Source organism: Bidens hawaiensis, unplaced genomic scaffold (genome assembly GCF_021521415.1).
Source record: "Bidens hawaiensis isolate Kalapana, Puna unplaced genomic scaffold, B.hawaiensis_p1.1 tig00005142_1, whole genome shotgun sequence".
NCBI lineage: Eukaryota > Viridiplantae > Streptophyta > Magnoliopsida > Asterales > Asteraceae > Bidens > Bidens hawaiensis.
The window spans coordinates 300,138-322,942 of record NW_027491327.1 but is presented as its reverse complement, the minus strand read 5'-3'; the positions used below and the strand labels follow the sequence as shown (position 1 = coordinate 322,942).

Here is a 22,805-nt window from a genome sequence, read left to right as displayed (position 1 = left end):
AGATCAGTTGCTTTATTTCATAATACTCTCTTATAATGAAGTGGGGATTTAAAATTCGAAATTTACATATTAGTACTTATTTTGGAAGCTTAATGATTTTAAATAGCCACCAAAACGAGCATATTACTACACACATTTTTATGGATTCTTAAAGTGTCCTCCCTAGAAAAATCAACGAATCATCCATCGTAATTACGTGAGTATATCTAAAATAAAATGTAAATAAACCGTAGGTTCTCATAATTATTGAAGACAAGCCAACTTGTTTACTTCTACTTATTAATTAAGGTACGGAATCTGTTTTCGTGTACTCTTAGTATTATATATTCCGTTACTTCGTAGTGCGGATTTTGTTTTCGCTTACTCATAGTATTGACTCTAGTCCATTACTTTGTAGTACGGATTTTCGTATGCCTCAGTTACTTTTGAGTTCAGTTAGTTTATATAATATATTTTTGTCGCATGCAATAATTATATATTTTTGTACTCTTTGTTGCATGTTCCTATTTGAATATGTTTAGTTATCTGGTTTTAGCTTAGTACTCTGTTACCCGAGCATTTCTGACTTGCCATTTGGGGCGTCAATGACATGGCACTTGTCGTGACAGTGCGTAATCAAAGTTCACGGCGTCTCTGACTGTACTTATGAAGTACCTTGGCCACTTAGAGGCGTATAGATCGATCTTAGCTCCAACTCCTGACTCCTGACTTCTGTTTGAGATGGAATATTGTGTGCACGCCACCCACACCGTCTCCTTGGTGCATAGACTAGCTAGCTGTGTACCCCTCTGTTTAGGCTCTGGGTGCTTCCGTATTTACACGACCTATTTATTATTACATCACGGTCGTGTAGTTTAGTAATTATAAATGTCTGGTTATATTTTCGGTCTACTTGATATGTGCTTCTGGATACGTTTGGTATACTTTGATTTTGTTCCGATCGAGTAGCTGGTTATATTTCGGTATTAAACGCGAATTTATATTCGCAACAGTTTTAGTTTCAGTTTCAGGTCTGTATTCATTTTGCTTTACACATTTCCGTCTTAGCATGTACTATTGTTCTTTCCGTTACTGGGCAAATTTTTGGCTCAGCCGTATTTTCGTGTTTTTGTTTGTCTTATTTGTTAACAGGTAATCCGGGAAATCAGGGAAATCAGGGATGAGAGTAAAATGAAGCTCAAGAATAATGACTTTTATTTATTTTCACATTTAATAAATTGGACTTGGGATTTTCTTTCGGTTTGGTTTTAACTCGTTGGTTGCACTTGGATTATTTTTATTCCTTTTAAATAGATTGTGTTAGTTTATGATATCTGTAATAGTGACACGTCAGCCTGTTCTGAGTTGGGTTGTTACATAAAAGCTATGGAATTCATTGACCATTTAATCCATTAAAATAAAAAGAATTCATCCAATCCAAAACAACATCTAACAATTCATCACTTTGTCTACACTTCTTTGTTCAAAATTCAAAATTAAACCCACATCTATATTCCTGTCTTAGTGTCTAAAATGTTGATGCTTCCTACACTACAATGTTGCACCTTCGTACCTCATGTCGGTCGGTGTCAAAAATTCATAAGTTCAGAGTTAAAAATGAAAGTGGTCGTTTGGGAATCGACATTTTATATCATAAAAATAAAAGAAAATTTTCATGGGGCGCGGTTGTCCCACATAGTGATGCCATGGGTCCCACCCTGCCCAGAACCGATGAGCACAAGAACAAGAACAAACATGTGCAATCCGCCATCGGATTGGCGGTTGCGGCAGCCATGGCGATTCGTCTGTACTGCCCATGAGAGCTAAAAACTTACGTCTTAAACCGCGCAAAAACTTTCCTCACCGACTTACCAAAAAAGCAAACTATGATAATGATAATCCACGAGAACGACAGCCTTTACAAGAACGAGTTGTTCACTGCCACTGAGGAGTACCTGGCAGACCGGGTGTCGCTCGGCGTTCAAAATGTGAGTGTCACAAAGAAGCAGAATGACAAGAACATCGAAGTTAAGATGGGGATAAACGAGAGTTATACGGATACCTTCAAAGGAGTGAACTTCACATGGTGTTCGGTTCTCAAACGTTATAATGTTGAATCTAAAGGACCCAACAAGAGGTCGTTCGAGCTCACATTTCACCACAAGCATAATAATCTTGCGGTGAATGAGTATTTACCCTTTATACTCGAAGCGGCCAAGAGCATGAGAAAAGAGGAGAGAATACTAAAGCTATACAGCATGGAGTACTCGTCGTGGACACCAACGAATCTGGATCATCCGTCAACATTTGCCACGCTGGCATGGATGCAGATGTAAAAGAGAGGGTGATCAGGGACCTGGACTGGTTTGTGGAGAGGCGGGAGTATTACAGGAGAGTTGGAAAGGCGTGGAAGCGAGGCTACCTGTTGTACGGTCCCCCAGGGACCGGGAAGTCTAGTTTGATAGCTGCAATGGCCAACTACTTGAAATTTGACATCTATGATTTGGAGTTGACTGCCGTTGACTCAAACTCGATGTTGCAGGGTTTATTAGGGAAAACCGGCAACCAGTCTATATTAGTTGTTGAGGACATTGACTGTTCTGTGGAGTTGCATGATCGAGATTTGGACAGATATTCAGATGATCAAGACGAGACGGTACATATATAGTAATGAGTTATCCCTTTTAACCGTTATCATAAAGTTCGTTGGTTGGTTGGTTGGTTACAAACGGCAACTTTTTGTTTTTTTGTTTTTTTGTCAGATAACGCTTTCGGGATTCTTGAACGCTATTGACGGGCTATGGTCAAGTAGTAGTGTCGAGAGGATCATTGTGTTCACCACAAATCACAAGGAGAAACTCGACCCTGCAGTCCTGCGGCCAGGGTGTATGGACATGCACATTGAAATGTCGTACTGCACGCCTTGTGGCTTTCGTATGATGGCATCCACTTACTTTGGTGTCACCGAACATGATTTGTTTGGACGGATTGATTATTTGTTGGACGAGTTGGATATCACCCCGGCTCAGATAGGGGAGCAGTTGATAAGGGAGACCGATCCCGACCTTGCACTTGGTGGCCTCGTCCAGTTTCTGGACGAGACGATGGAGAAGCAAAAACAATTAAACACAAAGAAAAACGAAAAAACTCACGGAGGAGGTAAAGAAAAACAGAGGAAAAAAAGTGTATGATAATAAATTCTGTTGTTTGGGTAGTTATTAAATCTTTAAAACTTTGATTTGTTATAATTTTAAGCATTTTAATGTAACTATTTATGTGTGTTTGCAGCATGAAACAACAACTATATCACTAAAAATTGTTAAATAACTTATGTTTATGAGGTATATATTTGGAAGTATGCTATATGATATACTATGTTATGATTGAATATAATCTTGCTTATGTATATGACTATAATCAGATTATGTTAGTTTCATCAAGTTTTGGGTTTGTTGTTTGAATCAGGCGCGTTTAATTGGTTTATGTTTTTTAATCATTATTAATCTTGTTAAGCCCGACCCGAATTTACCTGACCTATTCAACCAGAATAACCTGATCTGATTTGGGTCGGTTCTTGGGTCAACTTCCTATACGCTCTAACCTGAAGAACACACCAAGATAAGATGGATAACGACCACGAACACAACAGTTAGTGGAATTAAAAGATTAAACATGGTTCGCAGGTGTTAAGTTATGAGTAGCAACTAGCAAGCATGGATGAACAATAACTGATTGATGCTAGAAACCAAAGAGATACATATATAATTTCAAGTTTAAAAGATGATATGGTAAAAAAAAAAAAGCAGCTAGCTGTAGCATTATAGGGGTGTGCGTAAACAAAAAATCCGATCAGAACCCGAAAAAACTAGACTGAAGCAAAAGCGACAGTTTGGTTTTATGTTTTTTGAATATCCGAACTTACAGTTCGGTTTTGGTTTTACATGTAATAATAACCAAATAACCGATAAACCGAACCGAACTGAATTTACAGATTTTTATTTTTTACTTTTTTCTTTAAAATAATTTATAAGAACTTCATAAACATGTAACTCAAATATTTTAGCCCAAGTGTATAATAATCATTAGGTTGTTAATTAACAAATTGATTTAGGTCCAAAGTCATTATTTTGGGCCAAAATTTTATTTTCGGCCCAAACGAACCGATACCGGAAACCAAATAACCAAACTGAAACCAAACGGTTTTTAAAAATTTAGAACCAAAGTTTTGGTTTATGGTTCGATTTTAGCCCCAAAACTGAGCCAAACTGAAACGTGAACACCGTAGCAAGCATGTATCAAGTACTACAATTTACAAGCTAGAGAATCTCAATTCAGGTCAAAAAAATAAAAGTGGTACCAATTATATTGTTAAATTCAAATTAAAAATGATACTCAAATTTGTGATTTGAAAATATAATTAGATGATCGATTTCAATAGGCAATAACAAAACCTAGCAAAACTGAAACAATCACACACGAAGCATTGATTTTCTAAACTATTGTCACAGATTTAAAGTTCAAAGTTAGAAAACAAAAATTCAATCGGAACCTAAACCATTACCTTTTCACCAACGTTGGTCATTGTTAACACCTTAATATGTTCGATAAATGTTCTGCCAACGTTTGATAATGTGTTAAGGTTTGTTCAGTAAAGAGTTTTTACATAATATATTTTTCAGTCTTATCATATAAATTTAAGCTGCAGTATTAACTAATATGTGCAGTTCAAAAGAAAAAAATCTATAAAATATGAGTATTATGTAATTAATTTATATCTAGTGGTACAAGCAGAGGTGCACAAATCGGGTTTTTCAAATAACGGGTTCGGGGTCCGGGTATTGTCTCTAAAAACCATAACCTATGCAACGGGTTCAGGTTCGGGTCGGATATAGAACCGGGTATTCTAAAACTGGGTATTTGAATATCCCATTTCCAGGTATTGAAAAACCCTATTTTTGGGTTTTTTCCGGCTATTTTCAGGAATAGATTAGATTTTTTTAAGGGGTTACAAATTTTAGGGTATTTTCAGATATTTTTCAGGTATTTTTCCGGTAATTTCGGGTACAGATCGGGTATTTGAAAACCCGGTTTCGGGTGTTGGAAAAACCCGATTCCGGGTATGGAACTGGTTCCGGTTTTTGGGTATTACCGGGTATAAATCGAGCCCGGTTCCGGGTACGGGTTTTTGTACTTAAATGCAAACCCTATCCGTACCCTACAGGTAGAATCGGGTGCGGGTTCAGATATTAAAAACCCGGGTATAACAAAAACCAGTTTCGGGTATTTTTTCGGGTCCAGTTCCGGGTTCGGGTTTTTTGTGCACCTCTAGGTACTAGGAGGGCTTAGGTTTTTTTAGTGAAGCCCCAAGTTCCAATCCCATTTGTATCACTTTTTTGGTTGAGGCTCTTCGTACATATCCCCCCCCCCCCCCCCTTTCAAATCCATCAACCAATCAAATGTATTCTCACAAACTCTAACCAATCACACATACATTTTACTTATATTTAATTTAAATTATAATAACTGAGCAATAGAATAGAGATGATCCATCTACTACACATCTTTACGACAAAAAGCCAACACATGACGCAAAATGCCCCATAAAGGCTTCATTCACGACACATAGTTAAACATTAGTTGTACATTAATTTATATAAAAAAAAATGCATACAATATTTGGTTACAATCTAATACGCAAAAGAAAAAAAAATCAAACTGAATAAAAACTTTAATTTTTCTAGTAGACGTTTAGAATTTTTTTTTCTCTTTACCTTTTGTAAAAAAAATATCAATCATTTTACTAAAAATAATAATAATAAACAATTATAACTTAAGTTAATTAAAACTAAATGAAGAATTGTTGAATCCAAACAGAAAAACAAATGTGATGTTCATGTAAGGAATCCTCTCTTCCAATTTCCAAACAAATAAATATAAACAATTCCAGGGATCAAATCAAATCAATGATGGCATCGGAGCAAGCCGTGATGTCACACAATAGCTGTGGTGTGAAATCTTGCGATAGGATTGATCGAATGGCGAATTCGTTAGGCAGCCGAGTCGCATCTGCTTTCTTTGCATCCCTCGAACGTTGTTCATGCATTAATCTTACCACCTCACACGACGATCTTGACGACGACGAAGAAGCCAAAAATCGACCCCTCATGCTCACCAAACCCGTAATGTTCATTGATCAATCCCACAACCCTCTCTAAATACATTTCAATTTCCATGCATTAATTTGGTTACTAACATGCTGTTCTTTTGATGTATATATGACAAATTTGGATTGTTGTTATTATGTCCAAATTAGGTTTGGTTTAAGGTTTTGATTTTGGTATTGGAGTTTTGGGTTATCCTAGGTTGTCATTTGTGTATGCATCATGTATGACCCTGATTTATTAATTATTGGTTTATGGGATTGAATTCAATATTCTGTTTCTATGTTTTCTTTTTAATAATGAAATTGTGAATTTATGACTTTAAACATTATAATCTTCCATGAATTGTTATATTAGCTCAAAGGTTTAAGTGTTATGGTTTCTTTTTAAGATTTTTTGGTTTGATTTTGATGGGAACATTGAGCAACGACAATACCAACCAAAATCTATCAAGATTTTCATGATGTTAAATCACTTAAATAGGCATTTCTTCTTGCAATCCTAGTCACAATGTTAGTTAGCCCATCCATAGTGAAAGGTTTTTTACCCACACAAAATTTTATGTGGCATCTGAAAGACGATAAGGGCGTGAATGACCCTCATTATATAGCTCATTCGTCGTCTATGTAGCGTCGATAAGGGGAATACCATGGGTTGTTGATTTTCACAGTTGGATGATGATACCGTTAAATGCGGTTGGTTCCTGGTGACCTTGTTATCTTGATTGGTTGCTTGTTCGGATACGTTGTTGACCTCCTTATCTGGATTTGAGGCTTGTTTGGACGCGTCGTTGAAGTTGGACCAGATTCTTCACATCCTATCTAGATTTGAGCCAATACCCGATTTTTCAATATCCGGTCATACCCGAACCTGGTTCCATACCCGAACTTGGGTATTTGAAAAACCCGATTTGTGCACCTGAAGGTGAGACCACCTATTTATAAGAATGTACTTGGGCTCAAACCCTAATGGGCTAACCAATACTTGAACTTATTGTTATTAGGCCCACTTATGTTGGACTGGCATGCTGAGTCTTGGCCCGTTTGTTGGGGTATCACATTAACGTGACTTATCTGGCATACGTATTGTATTTTGTTAACTAAATACCACTGAAAAGAAGTTAAATAATGATACATGACTAAAAATGATTTAGAACATAGTATCACCACCGGATACAAATAACTAACACAGTCAAAGAATGTACTGTCTTGTTACATATTGAATTATGCACAAAAATATTTCTTTACAACTCGTGTAATTAAAAGGAATTAGTAAGTTACCACCGCGCGTTGCGGCAGGAATTCGAACGATATCTATTCAATAAATTACAGTATCGATACAATATGAAACTCCGTATAACAATCGAGAGAGAGAAACCACCAAAAAAATAAAGATGTGACATATACCACAATTAAAAAAATAAAAGCATACAGTATTTATATTTCAAAGAAAAACGAAAAAGAAAACTCAAAAAATAAAATCCTAGTATACCAAAAAATATCTTGACACGTGTTCGGTTTGTGATAAAAGTTTAACGAAAACCAAAGAAAAAGAATAATTAAGCAAAGACAAACAAAAATGAATTAAACTAAAGCCATAAGAAAATAAATAATTAACTAAAGACAAACAACAAAAATTAAGCTAAAGTTTGACATCTCTCATTGTCCAACTGCAGTCTGCAACAGTTACGCTTGCTATAATATATAGCTAGAGCTTAACTAACAATAGAAATTGAGCACTACTTTACCACCACATCACCTTGTTCTTCGTTGCTTGATTTAGAATGGAATAATAGAATGGAATTTTTTTTCCTATTAATTTTTTCATCTATCATTATATATGGTATGGAATATATAATTACATAGATTTACGCATCATAAAAGTAAGTAAGAATCACATAATAGAGAGACCGTGGAGAGATTTGAACTCAAAACCTACGCATCATAATATCACTAGAAGACCACCAGGCCAACTTATATTTTGTGTTAAACCATAATCTCAAATCTATAAATAAGTAAAGTAATATCGAGAATATTAAAAAAAAAAAAGAATTCATATGCAGCCACTTATTGAACCTCCACTAAAAACACTGTAGTATTAAATTTTCCTTTGACAGAAACCACTACGGCACATTAATTCTTAATTAATAAATTAATAATATTCCATCTTTGGAATTTGGATAGACATTAAATATAGAGATATTGACACGTGGCAAAACTCAACAAGTGGGATATATAAGTAGTAAACCCAATTATTTGTAGTCTTGTCCAAAAGCATCTTCTTGCTTATGTTGTGTTATTCTTCAGGTAACATCATCTCTAGTCCTGTTCTTTTGTTTCTTGTGTAATTTAAGACCATTTTGTATTTGATTTGGCTCTATTTAGTTTTCACATGCAACTCTACCTATTTGATTTCACATGCAACACAAATTATTATTATTATTTTTTTCGGATTTTTCATAAAATTAGCTGATGCATTGTTCATTTTGACCGGATTGATTTTTTTATTGATTTAATGATTGTATCGAAGTTTATCGATTCTAATTAGTTTCGTTTCTGTTCGGTTTCAGTTTTTTCGGTTTTTGTTTTTTGTTTTTTTTTTTCCTGAGATTCGGGTTTAGTTTATTTGATTTTTGGCCCATTCTGACCGCTCTTCCTTGTCAAGACTTTATGATTGTGTCCGGTTTGACCCGTTCTTGAGTTTACACATACCCGGAATAACCCGAAAATCAAAAAAATTCTGCCCAAACCTGCCCGTTACATTTCAATATATTACTAGGCCTGTAAACGAACCGAACGAACATGAACTAGGGCATGCTTGTATTCATTTATTTAACTTTAAATAAACACGAACACTAACGCAAAAACTTATTCGGACAAATATATGTTCATATTCGTTCGTTTAAAAATTATGCGTGTCCGTTTATGTTCGTTCGTTTAAAAACTGAACGTGCTCGTTTATGTTCGTTCGTTTAAAAACTGAACGTGTTCGTTTATGCTCGTTCGTTTAAAACTGAACATGCTCATTTATGTTCGTTTGTTTAAAAAATGAGCGTGTTCGTTTATGTTTGTTCGTTATCTAAACAAACACTTCATGAACATATTTGAACACACGTTACCAAAACTAACGGACATAAATGAACACAAACGGACATAACTAAACAAACGCTCACGAACATAAATGACCGAACAAAGCATGCATTCATGTTCGTTCGTTTAATTAAATGAATTCAAGTTCTCTGTTCATATTCGTTCGTTTATTAAATGAACGAACATAAACAAACTTCCCATCGAACGGTTCAGGAACAGTTCACTGCGCGTTCAGTTCATTACAGGCGCAGTTATTACTAAAAGCTGATTTAAGAAACTCATCCAATACTTACATTTAGCTCTGTCAAAAGTCTTCTTGCAGTTACTTTTACTAATCCATACTTAGCCTCTAAATACATCTATTCATCATGTTTTTTTTTCCAGAAAATAAAAACATATATCAATGAATATTGCACATAGCATTACTGTCCCTTTATCAACCAGACAGTATCAATCTCGGGCCCTTTCAGCAATTCACACCGGTACAAATCTGATCATTTTAACAAGTTTCACTTTATTTCGTCGATTAATTCAAATTTTGTGTTTTGAGCAGGATCTTCTCATGCTGGACAAACTAATCTCACTAATTTGGTATAACTTATTGTCTTCATTCTTCACTTATGTATATTCATTGGTATATTTAATATAATAAACTGAATGTATTTACAAACTTATGCAGACCGTTGATACAACCAAAGAACGAATCCAAAAACTGTTTAACAATGTAGAACTTTCGGTTTCTGCATATGACACGGCCTGGGTAGCCATGGTCCCGTCTCCAAACGCACCGAAATCCCCTTGTTTCCCCGAGTGTGTCACCTGGTTAATTAATAATCAGCTTGATGACGGTTCATGGGGTCTTGTTAATCACAATCATAATCACCCGTTACTTAAAGCTTCTCTATCTTCAACATTAGCATGCATTGTTGCGTTAAAACGATGGAATGTCGGGGAAGACCAAATTAATAAAGGTATGTCTTTCTGCTGCTTTCTTGCGCACTGTCGTTTAAGTGTTATTAGGCTTGTAAACAAACACGAACGGGATATGTCCGTGTTTGTATAACCTTAACGGAACAAGCAATCGAACACGAACAGTTAAACGATCGAGGTTTTCTTGTTCGTGTTCGTTCGTTAAGAAAATGAATGTGTTCGTGTTCGTTTATGTTCTTTTTTTAATAGTATAAACGAACAGTTCACAAACGTAAGCGAGCGTGCATAATTGAACATAGATGAACAAACGTAACTGTGGAAATGCCAATTAAAAGTAAACGTGAACATCAATCTGTGGGACCTAAAAAATAATAAAACTAGACTAAATTGTAATTGACCCAAAAAAATTTAAGTGAATATATAAATGAACGTAAACTAATGACCTTAAAAAATGTAAACTAATGAACGTAAAATGAACATAAATGAGTGTATATAAATGAACTCTCACGAACATAAATGAATGAGCGAGGCATGTGTGCATGTTCATCCACTTAACTAAATGAACAAAAAAACTTGTTCATGCCTGTCCATTTTTTAAATAAATAATCATAAACTAACTTCCTGCGGAACGTTATGGGTCAACTCTTGTTGCAGGTCTAGGTTTTATTCAGTCAAATTTTGCTTCGGTCAATGACAAAAGTCAACAGTCTCCTCTTGGTTTTGATATCATATTTCCTGGTATGCTTGAATATGCAAAAAACTTGAACATAAACCTTCTTTCAAACCAAACAGATTTCAGTTTGATGCAACACGAGAGGGAACTGGAGCTAAAAAGGTAGCTTTTTAATATTATGCGAGTCAAATATATTGCAAAGAAAGTAACGTTTATTTGTTATGTGTTATCATTATCATATAGATGTCATTCAAACGAGTTGGAAGCATACATGGCATATTGTTCAGAAGGACTCGGCAGCTTATATGATTGGCATATGGTAAAGAAATATCAGATGAAAAATGGTTCGGTTTTCAACTCACCGTCAGCAACCGCAGCTGCTTTTATTAATAATCAAAATGCTGGTTGTCTTAATTATTTAACTTCACTTTTGGACAGGTTTGGTAATGCAGGTATAAGTTTATTATTTAGTTATTTATCAATATTCAAAATCCTACATTTTGCTAACATATTTAAGTGGTTAATCTCAGTCCCAACGGTTTACCCTTTTGATTTATTTATCTGGCTTTCCATGGTCGACACGCTTAAAAGATTAGGAATCGCACGCCATTTCAGTGTAGAAGTTAAAAATGTTTTAGATGAAACATACAGGTAATTAACTAGTTATTAACTTTCATCACTATTTAATCAAAATATACGAAAACATTAACGCAAATCATTCGGTAAAATTTAGATGTTGGGTGGAGAAGGATGAACAAATATTCATGGATGTTGTAACGTGTGCTTTAGCCTTCCGGTTATTAAGGGTCAATGGATATGAAGTCTCCTCAGGTATGTTTCATTTGTTCATTATATCTTAAATAAGAAAACATATAATAAGTTATTTATTACCATTATTTTCTTATCCTTTTGGTTTTATAACTTGATACGTGGCGTAGATACATTGGCTGATATTACTAACGAAGGAGCTTTCAAGGACAAATATGCAGCCCTTGAAGTGTTTAACGCGTCAGAGGTTTTATACGAAGAGGAATTATCATTCGGAGAACAAATCTTGAAGTCGGCTAATTTCCTCGAAAGGAGAGTATCCACTGATTCAAAAGATGTTCTAATTTGACTTTGACTAGTAATTAAGTTTATGTTCATGTCTGAATGATTAACTTAATCAGGTGGACAATGCTCTTAAGTTCCCCTTCAATACCGGTTTGGAACGCATAAACACTAGACGAAATATTGATCTTTACAATGTAGACTATACAAGAATTTTGAAAACTACATATCGGTTAGTTTTTCATTTCATGTTTAAATATTTATTGTAAAACATATTAAGCAGTGCATAATACTGAGCATATTACTCTAATTAATACCAGCTCATCAAATATTAGCAACAAGGATTACCTAAGGTTTGCAGTTGAAGATTTTAACATCTGTCAATCTATTTACCGTGAAGAATTAAAAGGCCTTGAAAGGTATGCATCTTAAGTTATTTTTTTTTAATATATTTGTGCTTTGATTAATGAAGAAATGATGACATGGCGTATGATGTGGCGCCAGGTGGGTGGTGGATAATAAACTGGACCAGCTCAAGTTTGCCAGGCAAAAAACAGCCTACTGTTATTTCTCGGTCGCTGCAACACTTTCATTACCAGAATTAACCGACGCGCGTATTTCATGGGCCAAAAATGGAATCCTTACTACAGTAGTTGATGACTTTTTTTGACGTCGGTGGTACCATCAAAGAACTGGTCAACTTGATTCAATGTGTTGAAAAGTAAAAATCTTGATCCTTATTTATTTATAACTGATTTTCTTAATAATTAAAAAAAAATTCTAAAATGTTTTGTTTCACACTTTTATATAATGCAGATGGAATGTAGATGTTGACACTGATTGCTGTTCAGAGCAAGTTAAAATTGTATTTTCGGCATTAAAAAATGCAACATGTTGGATTGGAGACACAGCTTTTAAATGGCAAGGACGTGACGTAACAAGTCATGTTATTCAAACCGTAAGACATTATTCAATCTTTTCGACTTTATAAAAAGAAAAATACGGTGTTCATACATTCATATATTTATGTATTTACATAAATTTATTTGTTTGTTTGTATAGTGGTTAGATCTCATGAATAGCATGCTAAGAGAAGCTATATGGACAAAAGATGCTTATGTGCCAACAATAAACGAATACATGGAAAACGCTTACGTGTCATTTGCGCTCGGCCCGATTGTACTGCCGGCTCTTTACTTTGTTGGGCCCAAATTGTCGGAGGCGATTGTCGAAAGCCCTGAGTATCGTTATCTATTTAAGCTAATGAGTACTCAGGGTCGGCTTTTGAATGATATCCATAGCTTCAAGGTATATGTTTATAGGGTTTGGATCAAATACAAATTAACTTAACGTGCTAACTGTACTGTAATTATATATACAACATAGTGTAACTATAGTGTAGTGTAATTACAGCTAGGGGTGGCAAATGTGACCCAATGGGTTGAATGGGTTGTAATAAAATGTATATAATGGGTCAGAATAAACTAAAAAAAAGGATTGAAACGGGTTGACATTTCTTAAGGGTTTTTGTTTTTCTTTTTTTATGGAACAAGAAAAACGGAGGAAACATTTTAGTTTTTTTACTTTTTTAGTTTTGGGTTAGGTTATAATAGGAAGTATAGTTTTTACAGGAAGGATAAGAAGCAATCTTGTTCATTGATTTTGAGCATGGAGGGTTGAGATTAGTTTAGGAGGGAAATCAAGTGTGAAAGAAGGGGGAGGGCATAAAAGAAATAACACATTTATTGACTTTCTCTCTCCACATGCAAGGCACATGGCAAATTCCCTCATCATTTTAAAACGACTTTTTTTTACGACGTTTTTATTGAAAAACAAATTCACCATAATAACGAGTGTCTTTTTATCTTTCATATGAGTACCATATTGTAATATAAAATTTAAAAAAAATTAATGGGTTTTTTACAAATTGTGTTTTACCAAATTGGGTTTTACAAAATTGTGTTGTACAATAGTATTTTTCATTTTGTTTTTTTTTTCATTGTGTTTTTTCCAGTGTATTTTTTACATTGTGTCATACAATTGTGTTTTTTATTGTGTTTTTTTTTTCATTGTGTTTTTCATAGTGTTTTTCATTTTGTTTTTTCGGACTTTTCCGGCGAGGTGGTGGCGGTGGGCGGTGGGGTGGTGGTGGTTGTAGGATATAAGTGAAGATGTAAGTGGATTTTATGTAAGTGGGTTTTTGAAATGAATGTAAGTGGATTGAGATTAAAGTAAGTGGGTTTTGATATTTAAGTGTTGACTAAAATACCCTCCTTCCTAGCCTTCTTAGGAAAATCAAACTTCTTATTTGAACCTAACCCTTGAATTATATTTCGAGATATGATTTTTTAATTATTTTTTTTGAATATTTTAGTGAGGGTTTCTAAAGTATACTCATTTTGACCCATTTCAAAAACCCTTTATTAAAATATTAAAAAAAAAATTTAAAATCATATCTCGAAATATAAATAAAAAAGTAAAAAAAACTAAAATGTTTCCTCCGCTTTTCTCGTTCCAAAAAAAATGTCAACCCGTTTTGACCCATTTAAATCATTTTCTTTTTTTAGTTTGACCCATTATATACATTTTATTACAACTCATTCAACTCATGGGTCACATTTGTCACCCCTAACTACAGCATAGTGTAATTACACTACTTGTATATATAACTGCACTACTTGATTCTCACAGTTAACACGTTAATTTAATTTGTATGTTAACTTTTCCCATGTTTATAAAAACTTTATCTAAAAGAATTAATAAAATGTACTAAATGGTAATAAACTATAATGGCTTTTTGTTGATTGTTAATGTAGAGAGAATTTAAGGAAGGGAAATTAAATGTTGTGGCATTGCATTTGAGTGATGGAGAAAGTGGGAATGTGGAAGAAGAGGTTGTGAAGGAGATGATGAAGATAGTAAAGAATAAGCGGAGAGAGATGATGAAATTGGTTACGGAAGTAAAGGGGAGCGATGTTCCTAGAGCGTGTAAAGACGCATTTTGGAACATGTGCAACGTGTTAAATCTTTTTTATGCGAATGATGATGGGTTTACTGGAGACGCGATTCTTGGTATTGTGAAGGATGTTATTTATAGCCCGGTAGCGTGAATGGAAGCGAAGAACGAGTATAATTCATCTTTGTATAATGGTGTAGAAATTGTTGAGGTTTTGTTTTCGGTTTTTGAAGTTTTGATCGGATTTTAAACAAGAATTAGAGAAAATGCAAAGCATTGCCCTGCAGCTAGTGAGAAATAGCATTTACGTTTATTACTTAGATACAAATAATTAGATAAGTCGAACCATAAAGTAGCGGAACCAGAGGCTTACAGTGGCTTATGGTCCTACAATCGATATAGATTGTTTTTACATATACTAAGAGCATTTGCGTTTTCACTTAAGAAAATACTTAAGTGTTTCTTCTATAAAGCATTATAAGGCTATGTGTAGTGCAGAGGCTACACCAGGGGGCGAATTCTTGACACGTGACGTCACGTCAGTAAGGGGACGATTTTCATTTTAGAGTGTAGTGGCTTGTAGTTAAATATTGCCCCATCACATCATATATATACATATATATAGGTTTAGAACAAATATAAATTAAATTAACGTGCTAAAGTGAAAATCAAGTAGTGTAGTTATATATACAACATAGTGTAATTGCACTACGATAATTACACTACTTGTAAATATAATTACACTACTTGATTCTCATTGTTAGTACAACAATTTAACTTTTATATTAACTTTCTTATATGTGTGGGTGTCTATATATATATTACACACGCATACTATTAAAAAACAGAGAAAGATGCGTCGCCTCCCTCCAATATTGCCCAAAATCTCCACGGGGGGGGGGGGGGGGGGGGGGGGGGGGGCGATATTGGCCCCAATATCATCCCGCTACACATTGCCTAACGGATTTTTATTTTGACAGTGTAAAGTTTCATGTTCACATCTAAAAGAACCCCTTTCCTTTTATTAGCAGTTTCCTTTCAAACCAATGACACGTTAAATATTTGAATGTGTCATCAGTTTACAGGAACACCGCTAAGACGCTAATACATTAGACATCACGTTTCAAGAGTAGCCCATGTTTTCTTTAAAAAACACTTTTTTTACATTTAAGATTTCAACAATTATGACGGCAAGAGTATCTTTGAACCATTATTAGTGTTTTCATTTTTTGTGTGTAAAAAAACAAAGAAAAAAAGAACAATAAAATGTGAAGACACGAAGGGTGCGGGCCGCAAGCATGATTCTGTTTTAGTTTCATATCATATATAAGTTTTTCGATGACAGATTCTCATGGTTATAATAAAATTGTACAAAATCAAAACTACAGATATCAAATCAATTTAGTTGTGTGTAAACCAAGTAACAAACACAACCTTAAACTTCAAACATGAAATGAAATGTCTAGTCAAGATCTTCATGTAGTTTGGAAAACCAGGTGTGGTAAAACCACATGATTGAAAAAGAGACCCACATTGGCATGCATAAGCTACTTGTGATCATTTCATAGAAGGAGAATGTTCAATAAAGCAAACCAGACTCACCTTTTACTCCCCTCTCATTACAAAGTAAAAGAACAAGCATTTTGATTGGTCACACTCTATGTACATTATATTATATAAATACATTATAGTTGCAATATATTACACGGGCAAGTTGAATATACATCTAGTTTCCAGCAGATAACCAAGAGGACTATACAAACACTAAAGACTGCAATCCTTGACACGACCGGAAAATAAACATGTTTTGTGTCGGCTAATATAGCATGTTTATTAAACATGTCAACACAAACATGATCCATTTAGTAAATAGGTTAACCCAAACATGGTTTGTTTAATAAATGGGTTAAACCAAACATGGTCCGTAGAATAAATGGGTTCACTTGTGAACTCAATTAAAGGTTTTTAAAAAAGTTCTTATTTGGATTTCCCGAATAATAAACAAACATACCGGTAGGACCTGGAGAGGATGAGACGGTCTGCCGGTCTGGAACCCTACTCTAAAAAAAAGAACCATTTTATCATGTAGCATATAGATTTAGATTCATGAATAGTTGTATAAAAAGTGTGAAAATTTAAAGTTGGATATTTGATATTTTTTTTCCCGTTTAAAACTCTTAAATCAACTCTTCATTTGATACATCTAATTCATGCTAAATATATAGAACCCCGCTTAGTTAACCGGAATGAAGACACAAGGAAACAAAAACACTTTAAAAGACACGGATGTGCATTTGAGTTGGAGTCGTTAACATATGAACATTAAACGGGCGCATCACAGCACAAATAAATATGCGAGTCATGTTTAGATTCACCTATTCAACCCATCAAAACTAACACGATTAACACCATAAATTAAACACATGTATGCAATGATGGTCAAATAGATACATAGAATGCAAGAGAGAAAGATATGTGATTATACACTATTAGTTACATAACCTTCTTGTGTATAAATAACCTTCTTTATTATGTATTAAGTTAAAAGTTAAAGCAATATGTAAAAATTGTTTATATGTCGTTCTCTAAATAGAATTGTATCACACGCATTGTTTTGAAGCACGTTTGTGGCAACTGTATGGTCAAACAGCTTCCAAAAACTTATTATTATAAAGTCCTAAGTTAAAATAAATAAATAAATAAAAAATCATGAAAGCTGCCAAACATGGCACATTTTCACAAATCCTTTTTCTTCTAAAAACATAATTTGTTATAAAACAAAAAAGGATAATTTCTGCATATAAAAACCATTCCATCCATGCTATTATGTTCTCACTTCCTCTTTACAAATCAAACACCCAAAAGACCAAAAAAGTGCAAGTAAAATGATCAACGCATTCAAATATGTTCTAATAAGTTTACTATATCTTTGTGCTCATAACATGCTTCATGTCATGGCACAATGGTCAAGGGGTGGTTCAACAAGGTTCTATGACTTTAAGGTCCAAATGCTTCAAGTCAATAAGCTTTGTAACACCACCAACATTGTAACCATTAACCAGAAATACCCGGGACCAGTTGTTTACGCCCAAGAAGATGACCGAGTCATTGTTAAACTCACCAACGAGTCACCCTACAACGTCACAATTCACTGGTATAAATGTACAAAACCATTTTTTTTTTTTGTGTTTTTATTTCACTTCATTTTTTTTTTCTAAGGAAATGTGCGTTATAAAATTATTAGGCACGGTGTTAGACAGATATTGTCTTGCTGGTCAGACGGGCCTTCTTACATAACTCAGTGCCCGGTTCAACCCGGTCAAAGTTTCACGTACGAGTTCACTTTATCGGGACAAAAGGGGACACTTTTGTGGCATGCTCATTTTTCATGGCTTAGAGCTACTATTTATGGTGCACTTATCATCTACCCTAAAACAGGAGTACCCTACCCTTTTAAACACCCTTATGAAGAGCATATTGTAATGTTGGGTCAGTTGATTTTGCATATCATGCAAATATATATAGCCATATAGGATGCATTAAAAATAGTATGAAAGTATTATTAGTTTGGTATATTGGTTTTTATTAATCTCAACTACTGCCTTTTGATCACTGACGGTCCCAACTAATGAATTGGCTACTGACGGTCCCAACCTTTAACGTATTTGTTCCTAATGTTCCGCGACTAACAGAATCATAACGCCGTTAGTTTAGGCCGTCTGCAACAAATTCGTTAGTTGGGACCGGTAGTGACCAAAAGACGATGGTTGAGATTAATAAAAACCAATATACCTATTAGTTTTTATTTTATGCTTGTAGGAGAGTATTGGCAGCAAGATCTTGTACATCTTGAAAAAACTGTTATGGCTAGCGGTACAGGTGCCCCGATAGCAGACGCGTATACCATCAACGGTCATCCAGGCCCCAAATATAACTGTTCCGCAAACGGTAAATATTTATTTTCTTTCTGATTGTTAAAAAAGGAAATTATTACACGGTTAGTCCCTGTGGTCTACCCATAGTATGAATTTGATACATTGTTCTTCTAAAGAACATCCAGTGGTTTCTCAAGCAGTTAACACCTTAGATGTGGTTATATTTTTCCGTTAAATGGGTGTGAAATGACCAAAATACCCTTTGATTACTTATTATCTTTTTCAGATGTGTACACGATTAATGTTCTGCCCGGAAAAACCTACATGTTAAGGCTAATAGGCGCACTTTTAAACATGGAAAGCTTCTTTTCAATAGCTAATCACAAATTAACAATCGTCGAAGCCGATGGGGAGTACACAAAACCGTTCACCACTGACCGAGTCATGCTCGGGCCCGGTCAAACCCTTAACGTCCTGGTCAAGGCCGATCAAAAGAAAAGACGATACTCCATGGCTATGGGCCCGTACATGTCGGCCCAAGGTGCTCCATTTCAAAACATAACATCAATTGCATATTTTCAATATGTAGGTGCTATACAAAATAGTGTGGCTTTACCAGCTTCTTTATTACCTATGTTTAATGATAATCTAGCGGTTAAAACCGTTATGGACGGGTTAAGAAGCCTTAAAGTTGGTAATGTCCCGAAAGAAATAGACACAAATCTTTTCTTTACTATCGGTCTTAACATTAATAAGTGCGCTAAAAAGACACCTAAACAGAATTGCCAGGCTGTTAATGGCGGTGTGATGGCGGCTTCCATGAATAATAATAGTTTCGTCAAACCAAGTACCGCGATCCTACAAGCTTATTATAACCATGCTAACGGTCATTTCACCGAGGATTTCCCAGGGCTGCCACTTAAGTTCTATGATTTTGTTAACGGCGCACCTAATTCACCTCCTAATAACACGGGGTCCACATACGGAACGAGGGTCAAAGTTCTCGAATATGGGAGTCGGGTTCAGCTCATATTGCAGGATACCGGGACCGTGGCAACCGAAAACCACCCGGTTCATCTTCACGGGTATAGCTTCTATGTGGTCGGGTATGGTAGTGGGAATTACAACCCGCAAACCGCAAGGTTTAACTTGGTGGACCCACCTTACATGAACACAATCGGTGTGCCCGTTGGTGGGTGGGCTGCAATCAGATTCGTTGCTGATAATCCAGGTATATTAAGTATCTCATACTTCATAAACATTAAACATAGAGTAAAGTGCTAAAATCGTCTCAGAAGTCTGGTCAATTATACGACTTTCATCCAAAAAGTTTCCTTTTTTGCAACTGGACCACTGACGTTTCCCATTTGTTGCCAAATACGTCCAAAGTGCTAACTCCGTTAGTTTTCATCATTAACTCATGGGTATATTTGTATTTTTACCTTCTTTATTATTTAAAATGACCATTTTACCCTTCAGTCAACGTGTAAAAATTAGCGGGGTTATCGATTTGGACGCAATTGGTAAGAAATTAGAAGCCTCGATGGTCTAGTTGCATAAAAATAATTTTTTGGGCTAAAGTTGCATAATCGTCCAAACCTCAGGGACGATTTTGGCACTTTACTCTTAAACATATAACTAAACCATTAATACTTATATAAGTTTATATTAATGTTGAATTTGAAATGTTTTAGGGGTTTGGTTTATGCATTGTCATCTGGAGCAGCATTTTGATTGGGGATTGGCGGTTGTGTTTATAGTGAAGAACGGGCACGGGCCGATGGAAACACTTCCTCACCCGCCACCAGACATGCCGCGTTGTTAATTATGACACTTAAGTAGAAGATTCTTTTAACAAGTGTGCATTCAGATTTAAGATTTAAGTGTGAATGTGTGATGTCATTTTCTTAGAACCAGTGTGTGCAGAAACTGAAAACATGTGTTTCAGTGAAATAAATTAATTGTTGACGAGACAACTTAATCGATGCTTTTATATAGTAGATAACGGATTAGCTAACCGTGAAACGGTCAAGGGTTGACTTTTTCGGAATTCCAAGAAACGTCTTCATTAACAATCTTCCTCGAGAAGCTTATCCTCTCGTTACTCTTCAAATTCAAGTAATCAACCTGTGAATAATGAAAAATACTACAATCATAAATAAGTGGATACAAGTATATAATTGATAAACAAAAGAAACTACTAAGACGGTTAGACCTGATGAGGATCAAGAACCAGCAAGCAAAAGGCTGGAACGGGACCAGCTGCAGGGTCCAATGAGCTTGGACCCTGGTCTGGCTGGTCACCTAAAGAAGGAAGTCCCGGGTTCGGTCCAAGGTACTGGAGCCGGGACTTTGGTGAACTAGCAAACCAAGCCTTCTCTCTTTGCTGCATACAAAGTAGTAATATTATAGAAAATATTGTATTTATTTAGAATAAATTCCAGAAAAATAAGTATGCAAATTAGGGCTAACCTGCAGTTTCATGGAATCAGGGTTTGATCCATCAATGACATCAACTGGACCGTTTATCCGAAATTGTTCCCACGAATCCGTGAAATACCAACAAATCTGAATCATAACTAATTGATTACAGTCTAGGCGCATGCTTGAAACCGAAAAAAACCAAACAGAAATAACCGAACTGAAACAAAAACCGACGATTTGGTTTAATGTTTTTGTAAAAACCGAACTGTCCTGTCGGTTCGGTTTCAGCTTTGCGTGCAACTAAAACTGAACTTATAGTTTTTATTTTCTATTCTAAAATTTTAAGTAATTTATAATATCTTAATATATAATTCAACCCAATATTTTAGCCCATATATAATAATAATAATAATAATTTTATTATTAAATAACAAAGAAATTAAGCCCGAACTCATTATTTTTCGACAACTTCTTTTTTTCGGCCCAAATGGCAAAATGAGAAAACCAAAACCGAATGGTTTCAAAAACTCAAAAACCGACATTTCGGTTTGAGCCCAAAACGGAAACACGCACACCCCTAGATCACACCAAAAAAGAAAGAAATTTATAAAGTATACATACTTCAGCAAATGGGCAATGGTTAAGATCTTGAATCTGCAGTAACATTTTCCAAAATCACTTTCAAATATCATTATTAATATTATTAAACAAAAGAAAAGAAAAGAAGCAACCTTGTGAGTTCTGGAATCAGTATTAATCTGAATTTTATTAGTTGCATCTTGAAATCCCCTGCAAAATAAAACATCAGACACAATACAGCGGTTAATTGTGTGTATAACGTACCGAAACACAACGGTACGGTTAGCGGGCATGCCATTGGGTCCAACTGTGGCCTGTATATATAAATAAAGCCCATAATTTAGTGTGTGTGTGTGTGTGTGTGTAAATTGAAAATGAAATAAAGGTGCGAACCGTACGAGCTGGAAATAAGAAGAGTGTCTGAGGTGGGAATTAGATTGAAAAGCGTTAAGAAGAAGTTGTTTCCATGGAGCTGCTGTTGTTGAACCCATTTCTGATCACTGTCATCGGAGGTGGATGGGTATTGGGTTTAACTTGGTTCTTTAATGTTAAGGGGAAGTTGTGGCATTTTACAATAGTTGAAGGGTCTAACCGAAACTTCTTCGATGACCAACGGTTTGAATGAACCGAAGATCGGCTCACACTTGTACCATCGCTAAACCAAAATTAAATGAACTAAACCATTCATATTTTCATATATTTCTAGCTTTTATACCTTTATTTCATGTATATTATGTTTATTCATTCATGATTTTTATACTTGTATTTATTTATAAGCAAAATTTTATCCAAATCGAAATGAAATTAACTGACAATTGAACAAACCATCTTGATTAACCGGAAACCGATTGGTTAAAAAAATAGATTAGACGATTAGTTTGGTTTCAGTTTAGGCTAATAACCGAACGTTGCACACCCCTTTTAGACCTTTTGGTTTTCCTAATTATATATTGAGTTATTGATTAACCATATCAAAATGAAAAACAACCATAACATTGAACCGAAATAAATGATGGTTCGGTTATGTTTTCTATGCAAATTGAAAAAACACAGTTTGGTTTGTGTCATGCCTCACTTCAAAACCGAACC

The 22,805-nt window shown here is 35.0% G+C and overlaps 2 protein-coding genes and 2 pseudogenes across 4 annotated transcripts; 3 read left to right on the top strand and 1 right to left on the bottom strand.

The window, feature by feature from the left end:
* Positions 1–1,871: 1,871 nt before the first annotated feature.
* Positions 1,872–3,306, top strand: LOC143629003 (protein HYPER-SENSITIVITY-RELATED 4 pseudogene; annotated as a pseudogene).
* Positions 3,307–9,632: 6,326 nt separating this feature from the next.
* Positions 9,633–14,992, top strand: LOC143628948 (ent-kaurene synthase 2, chloroplastic-like; annotated as a pseudogene). Its single transcript, XR_013152848.1, has 14 exons — positions 9,633–9,711; positions 9,783–9,820; positions 9,909–10,200; positions 10,814–10,994; positions 11,076–11,284; positions 11,363–11,483; positions 11,566–11,663; positions 11,771–11,937; positions 12,002–12,114; positions 12,203–12,301; positions 12,387–12,603; positions 12,699–12,840; positions 12,945–13,190; positions 14,699–14,992. The product of XR_013152848.1 is annotated as an ent-kaurene synthase 2, chloroplastic-like (transcript).
* Positions 14,993–17,715: 2,723 nt separating this feature from the next.
* Positions 17,716–20,614, top strand: LOC143628947 (laccase-6-like). The gene is made up of 5 exons (XM_077098377.1): positions 17,716–17,992; positions 18,083–18,327; positions 18,658–18,786; positions 19,000–19,944; positions 20,408–20,614. The coding sequence occupies exons 1-5, from the start codon at positions 17,724–17,726 to the stop codon at positions 20,536–20,538; spliced, it is 1,719 nt and encodes a 572-aa protein (XP_076954492.1). The 5' UTR covers positions 17,716–17,723; the 3' UTR covers positions 20,539–20,614.
* A 48-nt stretch (positions 20,615–20,662) lies between these two features.
* Positions 20,663–22,252, bottom strand: LOC143628945 (pyridoxine/pyridoxamine 5'-phosphate oxidase 2-like). 2 transcript variants are annotated; one of them, XM_077098375.1, is made up of 7 exons: positions 22,115–22,252; positions 21,981–22,030; positions 21,869–21,926; positions 21,759–21,791; positions 21,186–21,281; positions 20,929–21,099; positions 20,663–20,840 (listed from the first exon to the last, which is right to left on the bottom strand). In XM_077098375.1, exons 1-7 carry the CDS (start codon positions 22,205–22,207, stop codon positions 20,742–20,744), a joined length of 600 nt encoding a protein of 199 aa, XP_076954490.1. In that variant the 5' UTR covers positions 22,208–22,252; the 3' UTR covers positions 20,663–20,741. The 2 variants fall into 2 exon arrangements, with proteins under 2 accessions (XP_076954490.1, XP_076954491.1); XM_077098376.1 differs by lacking the exon at positions 21,759–21,791.
* Positions 22,253–22,805: the final 553 nt, after the last annotated feature.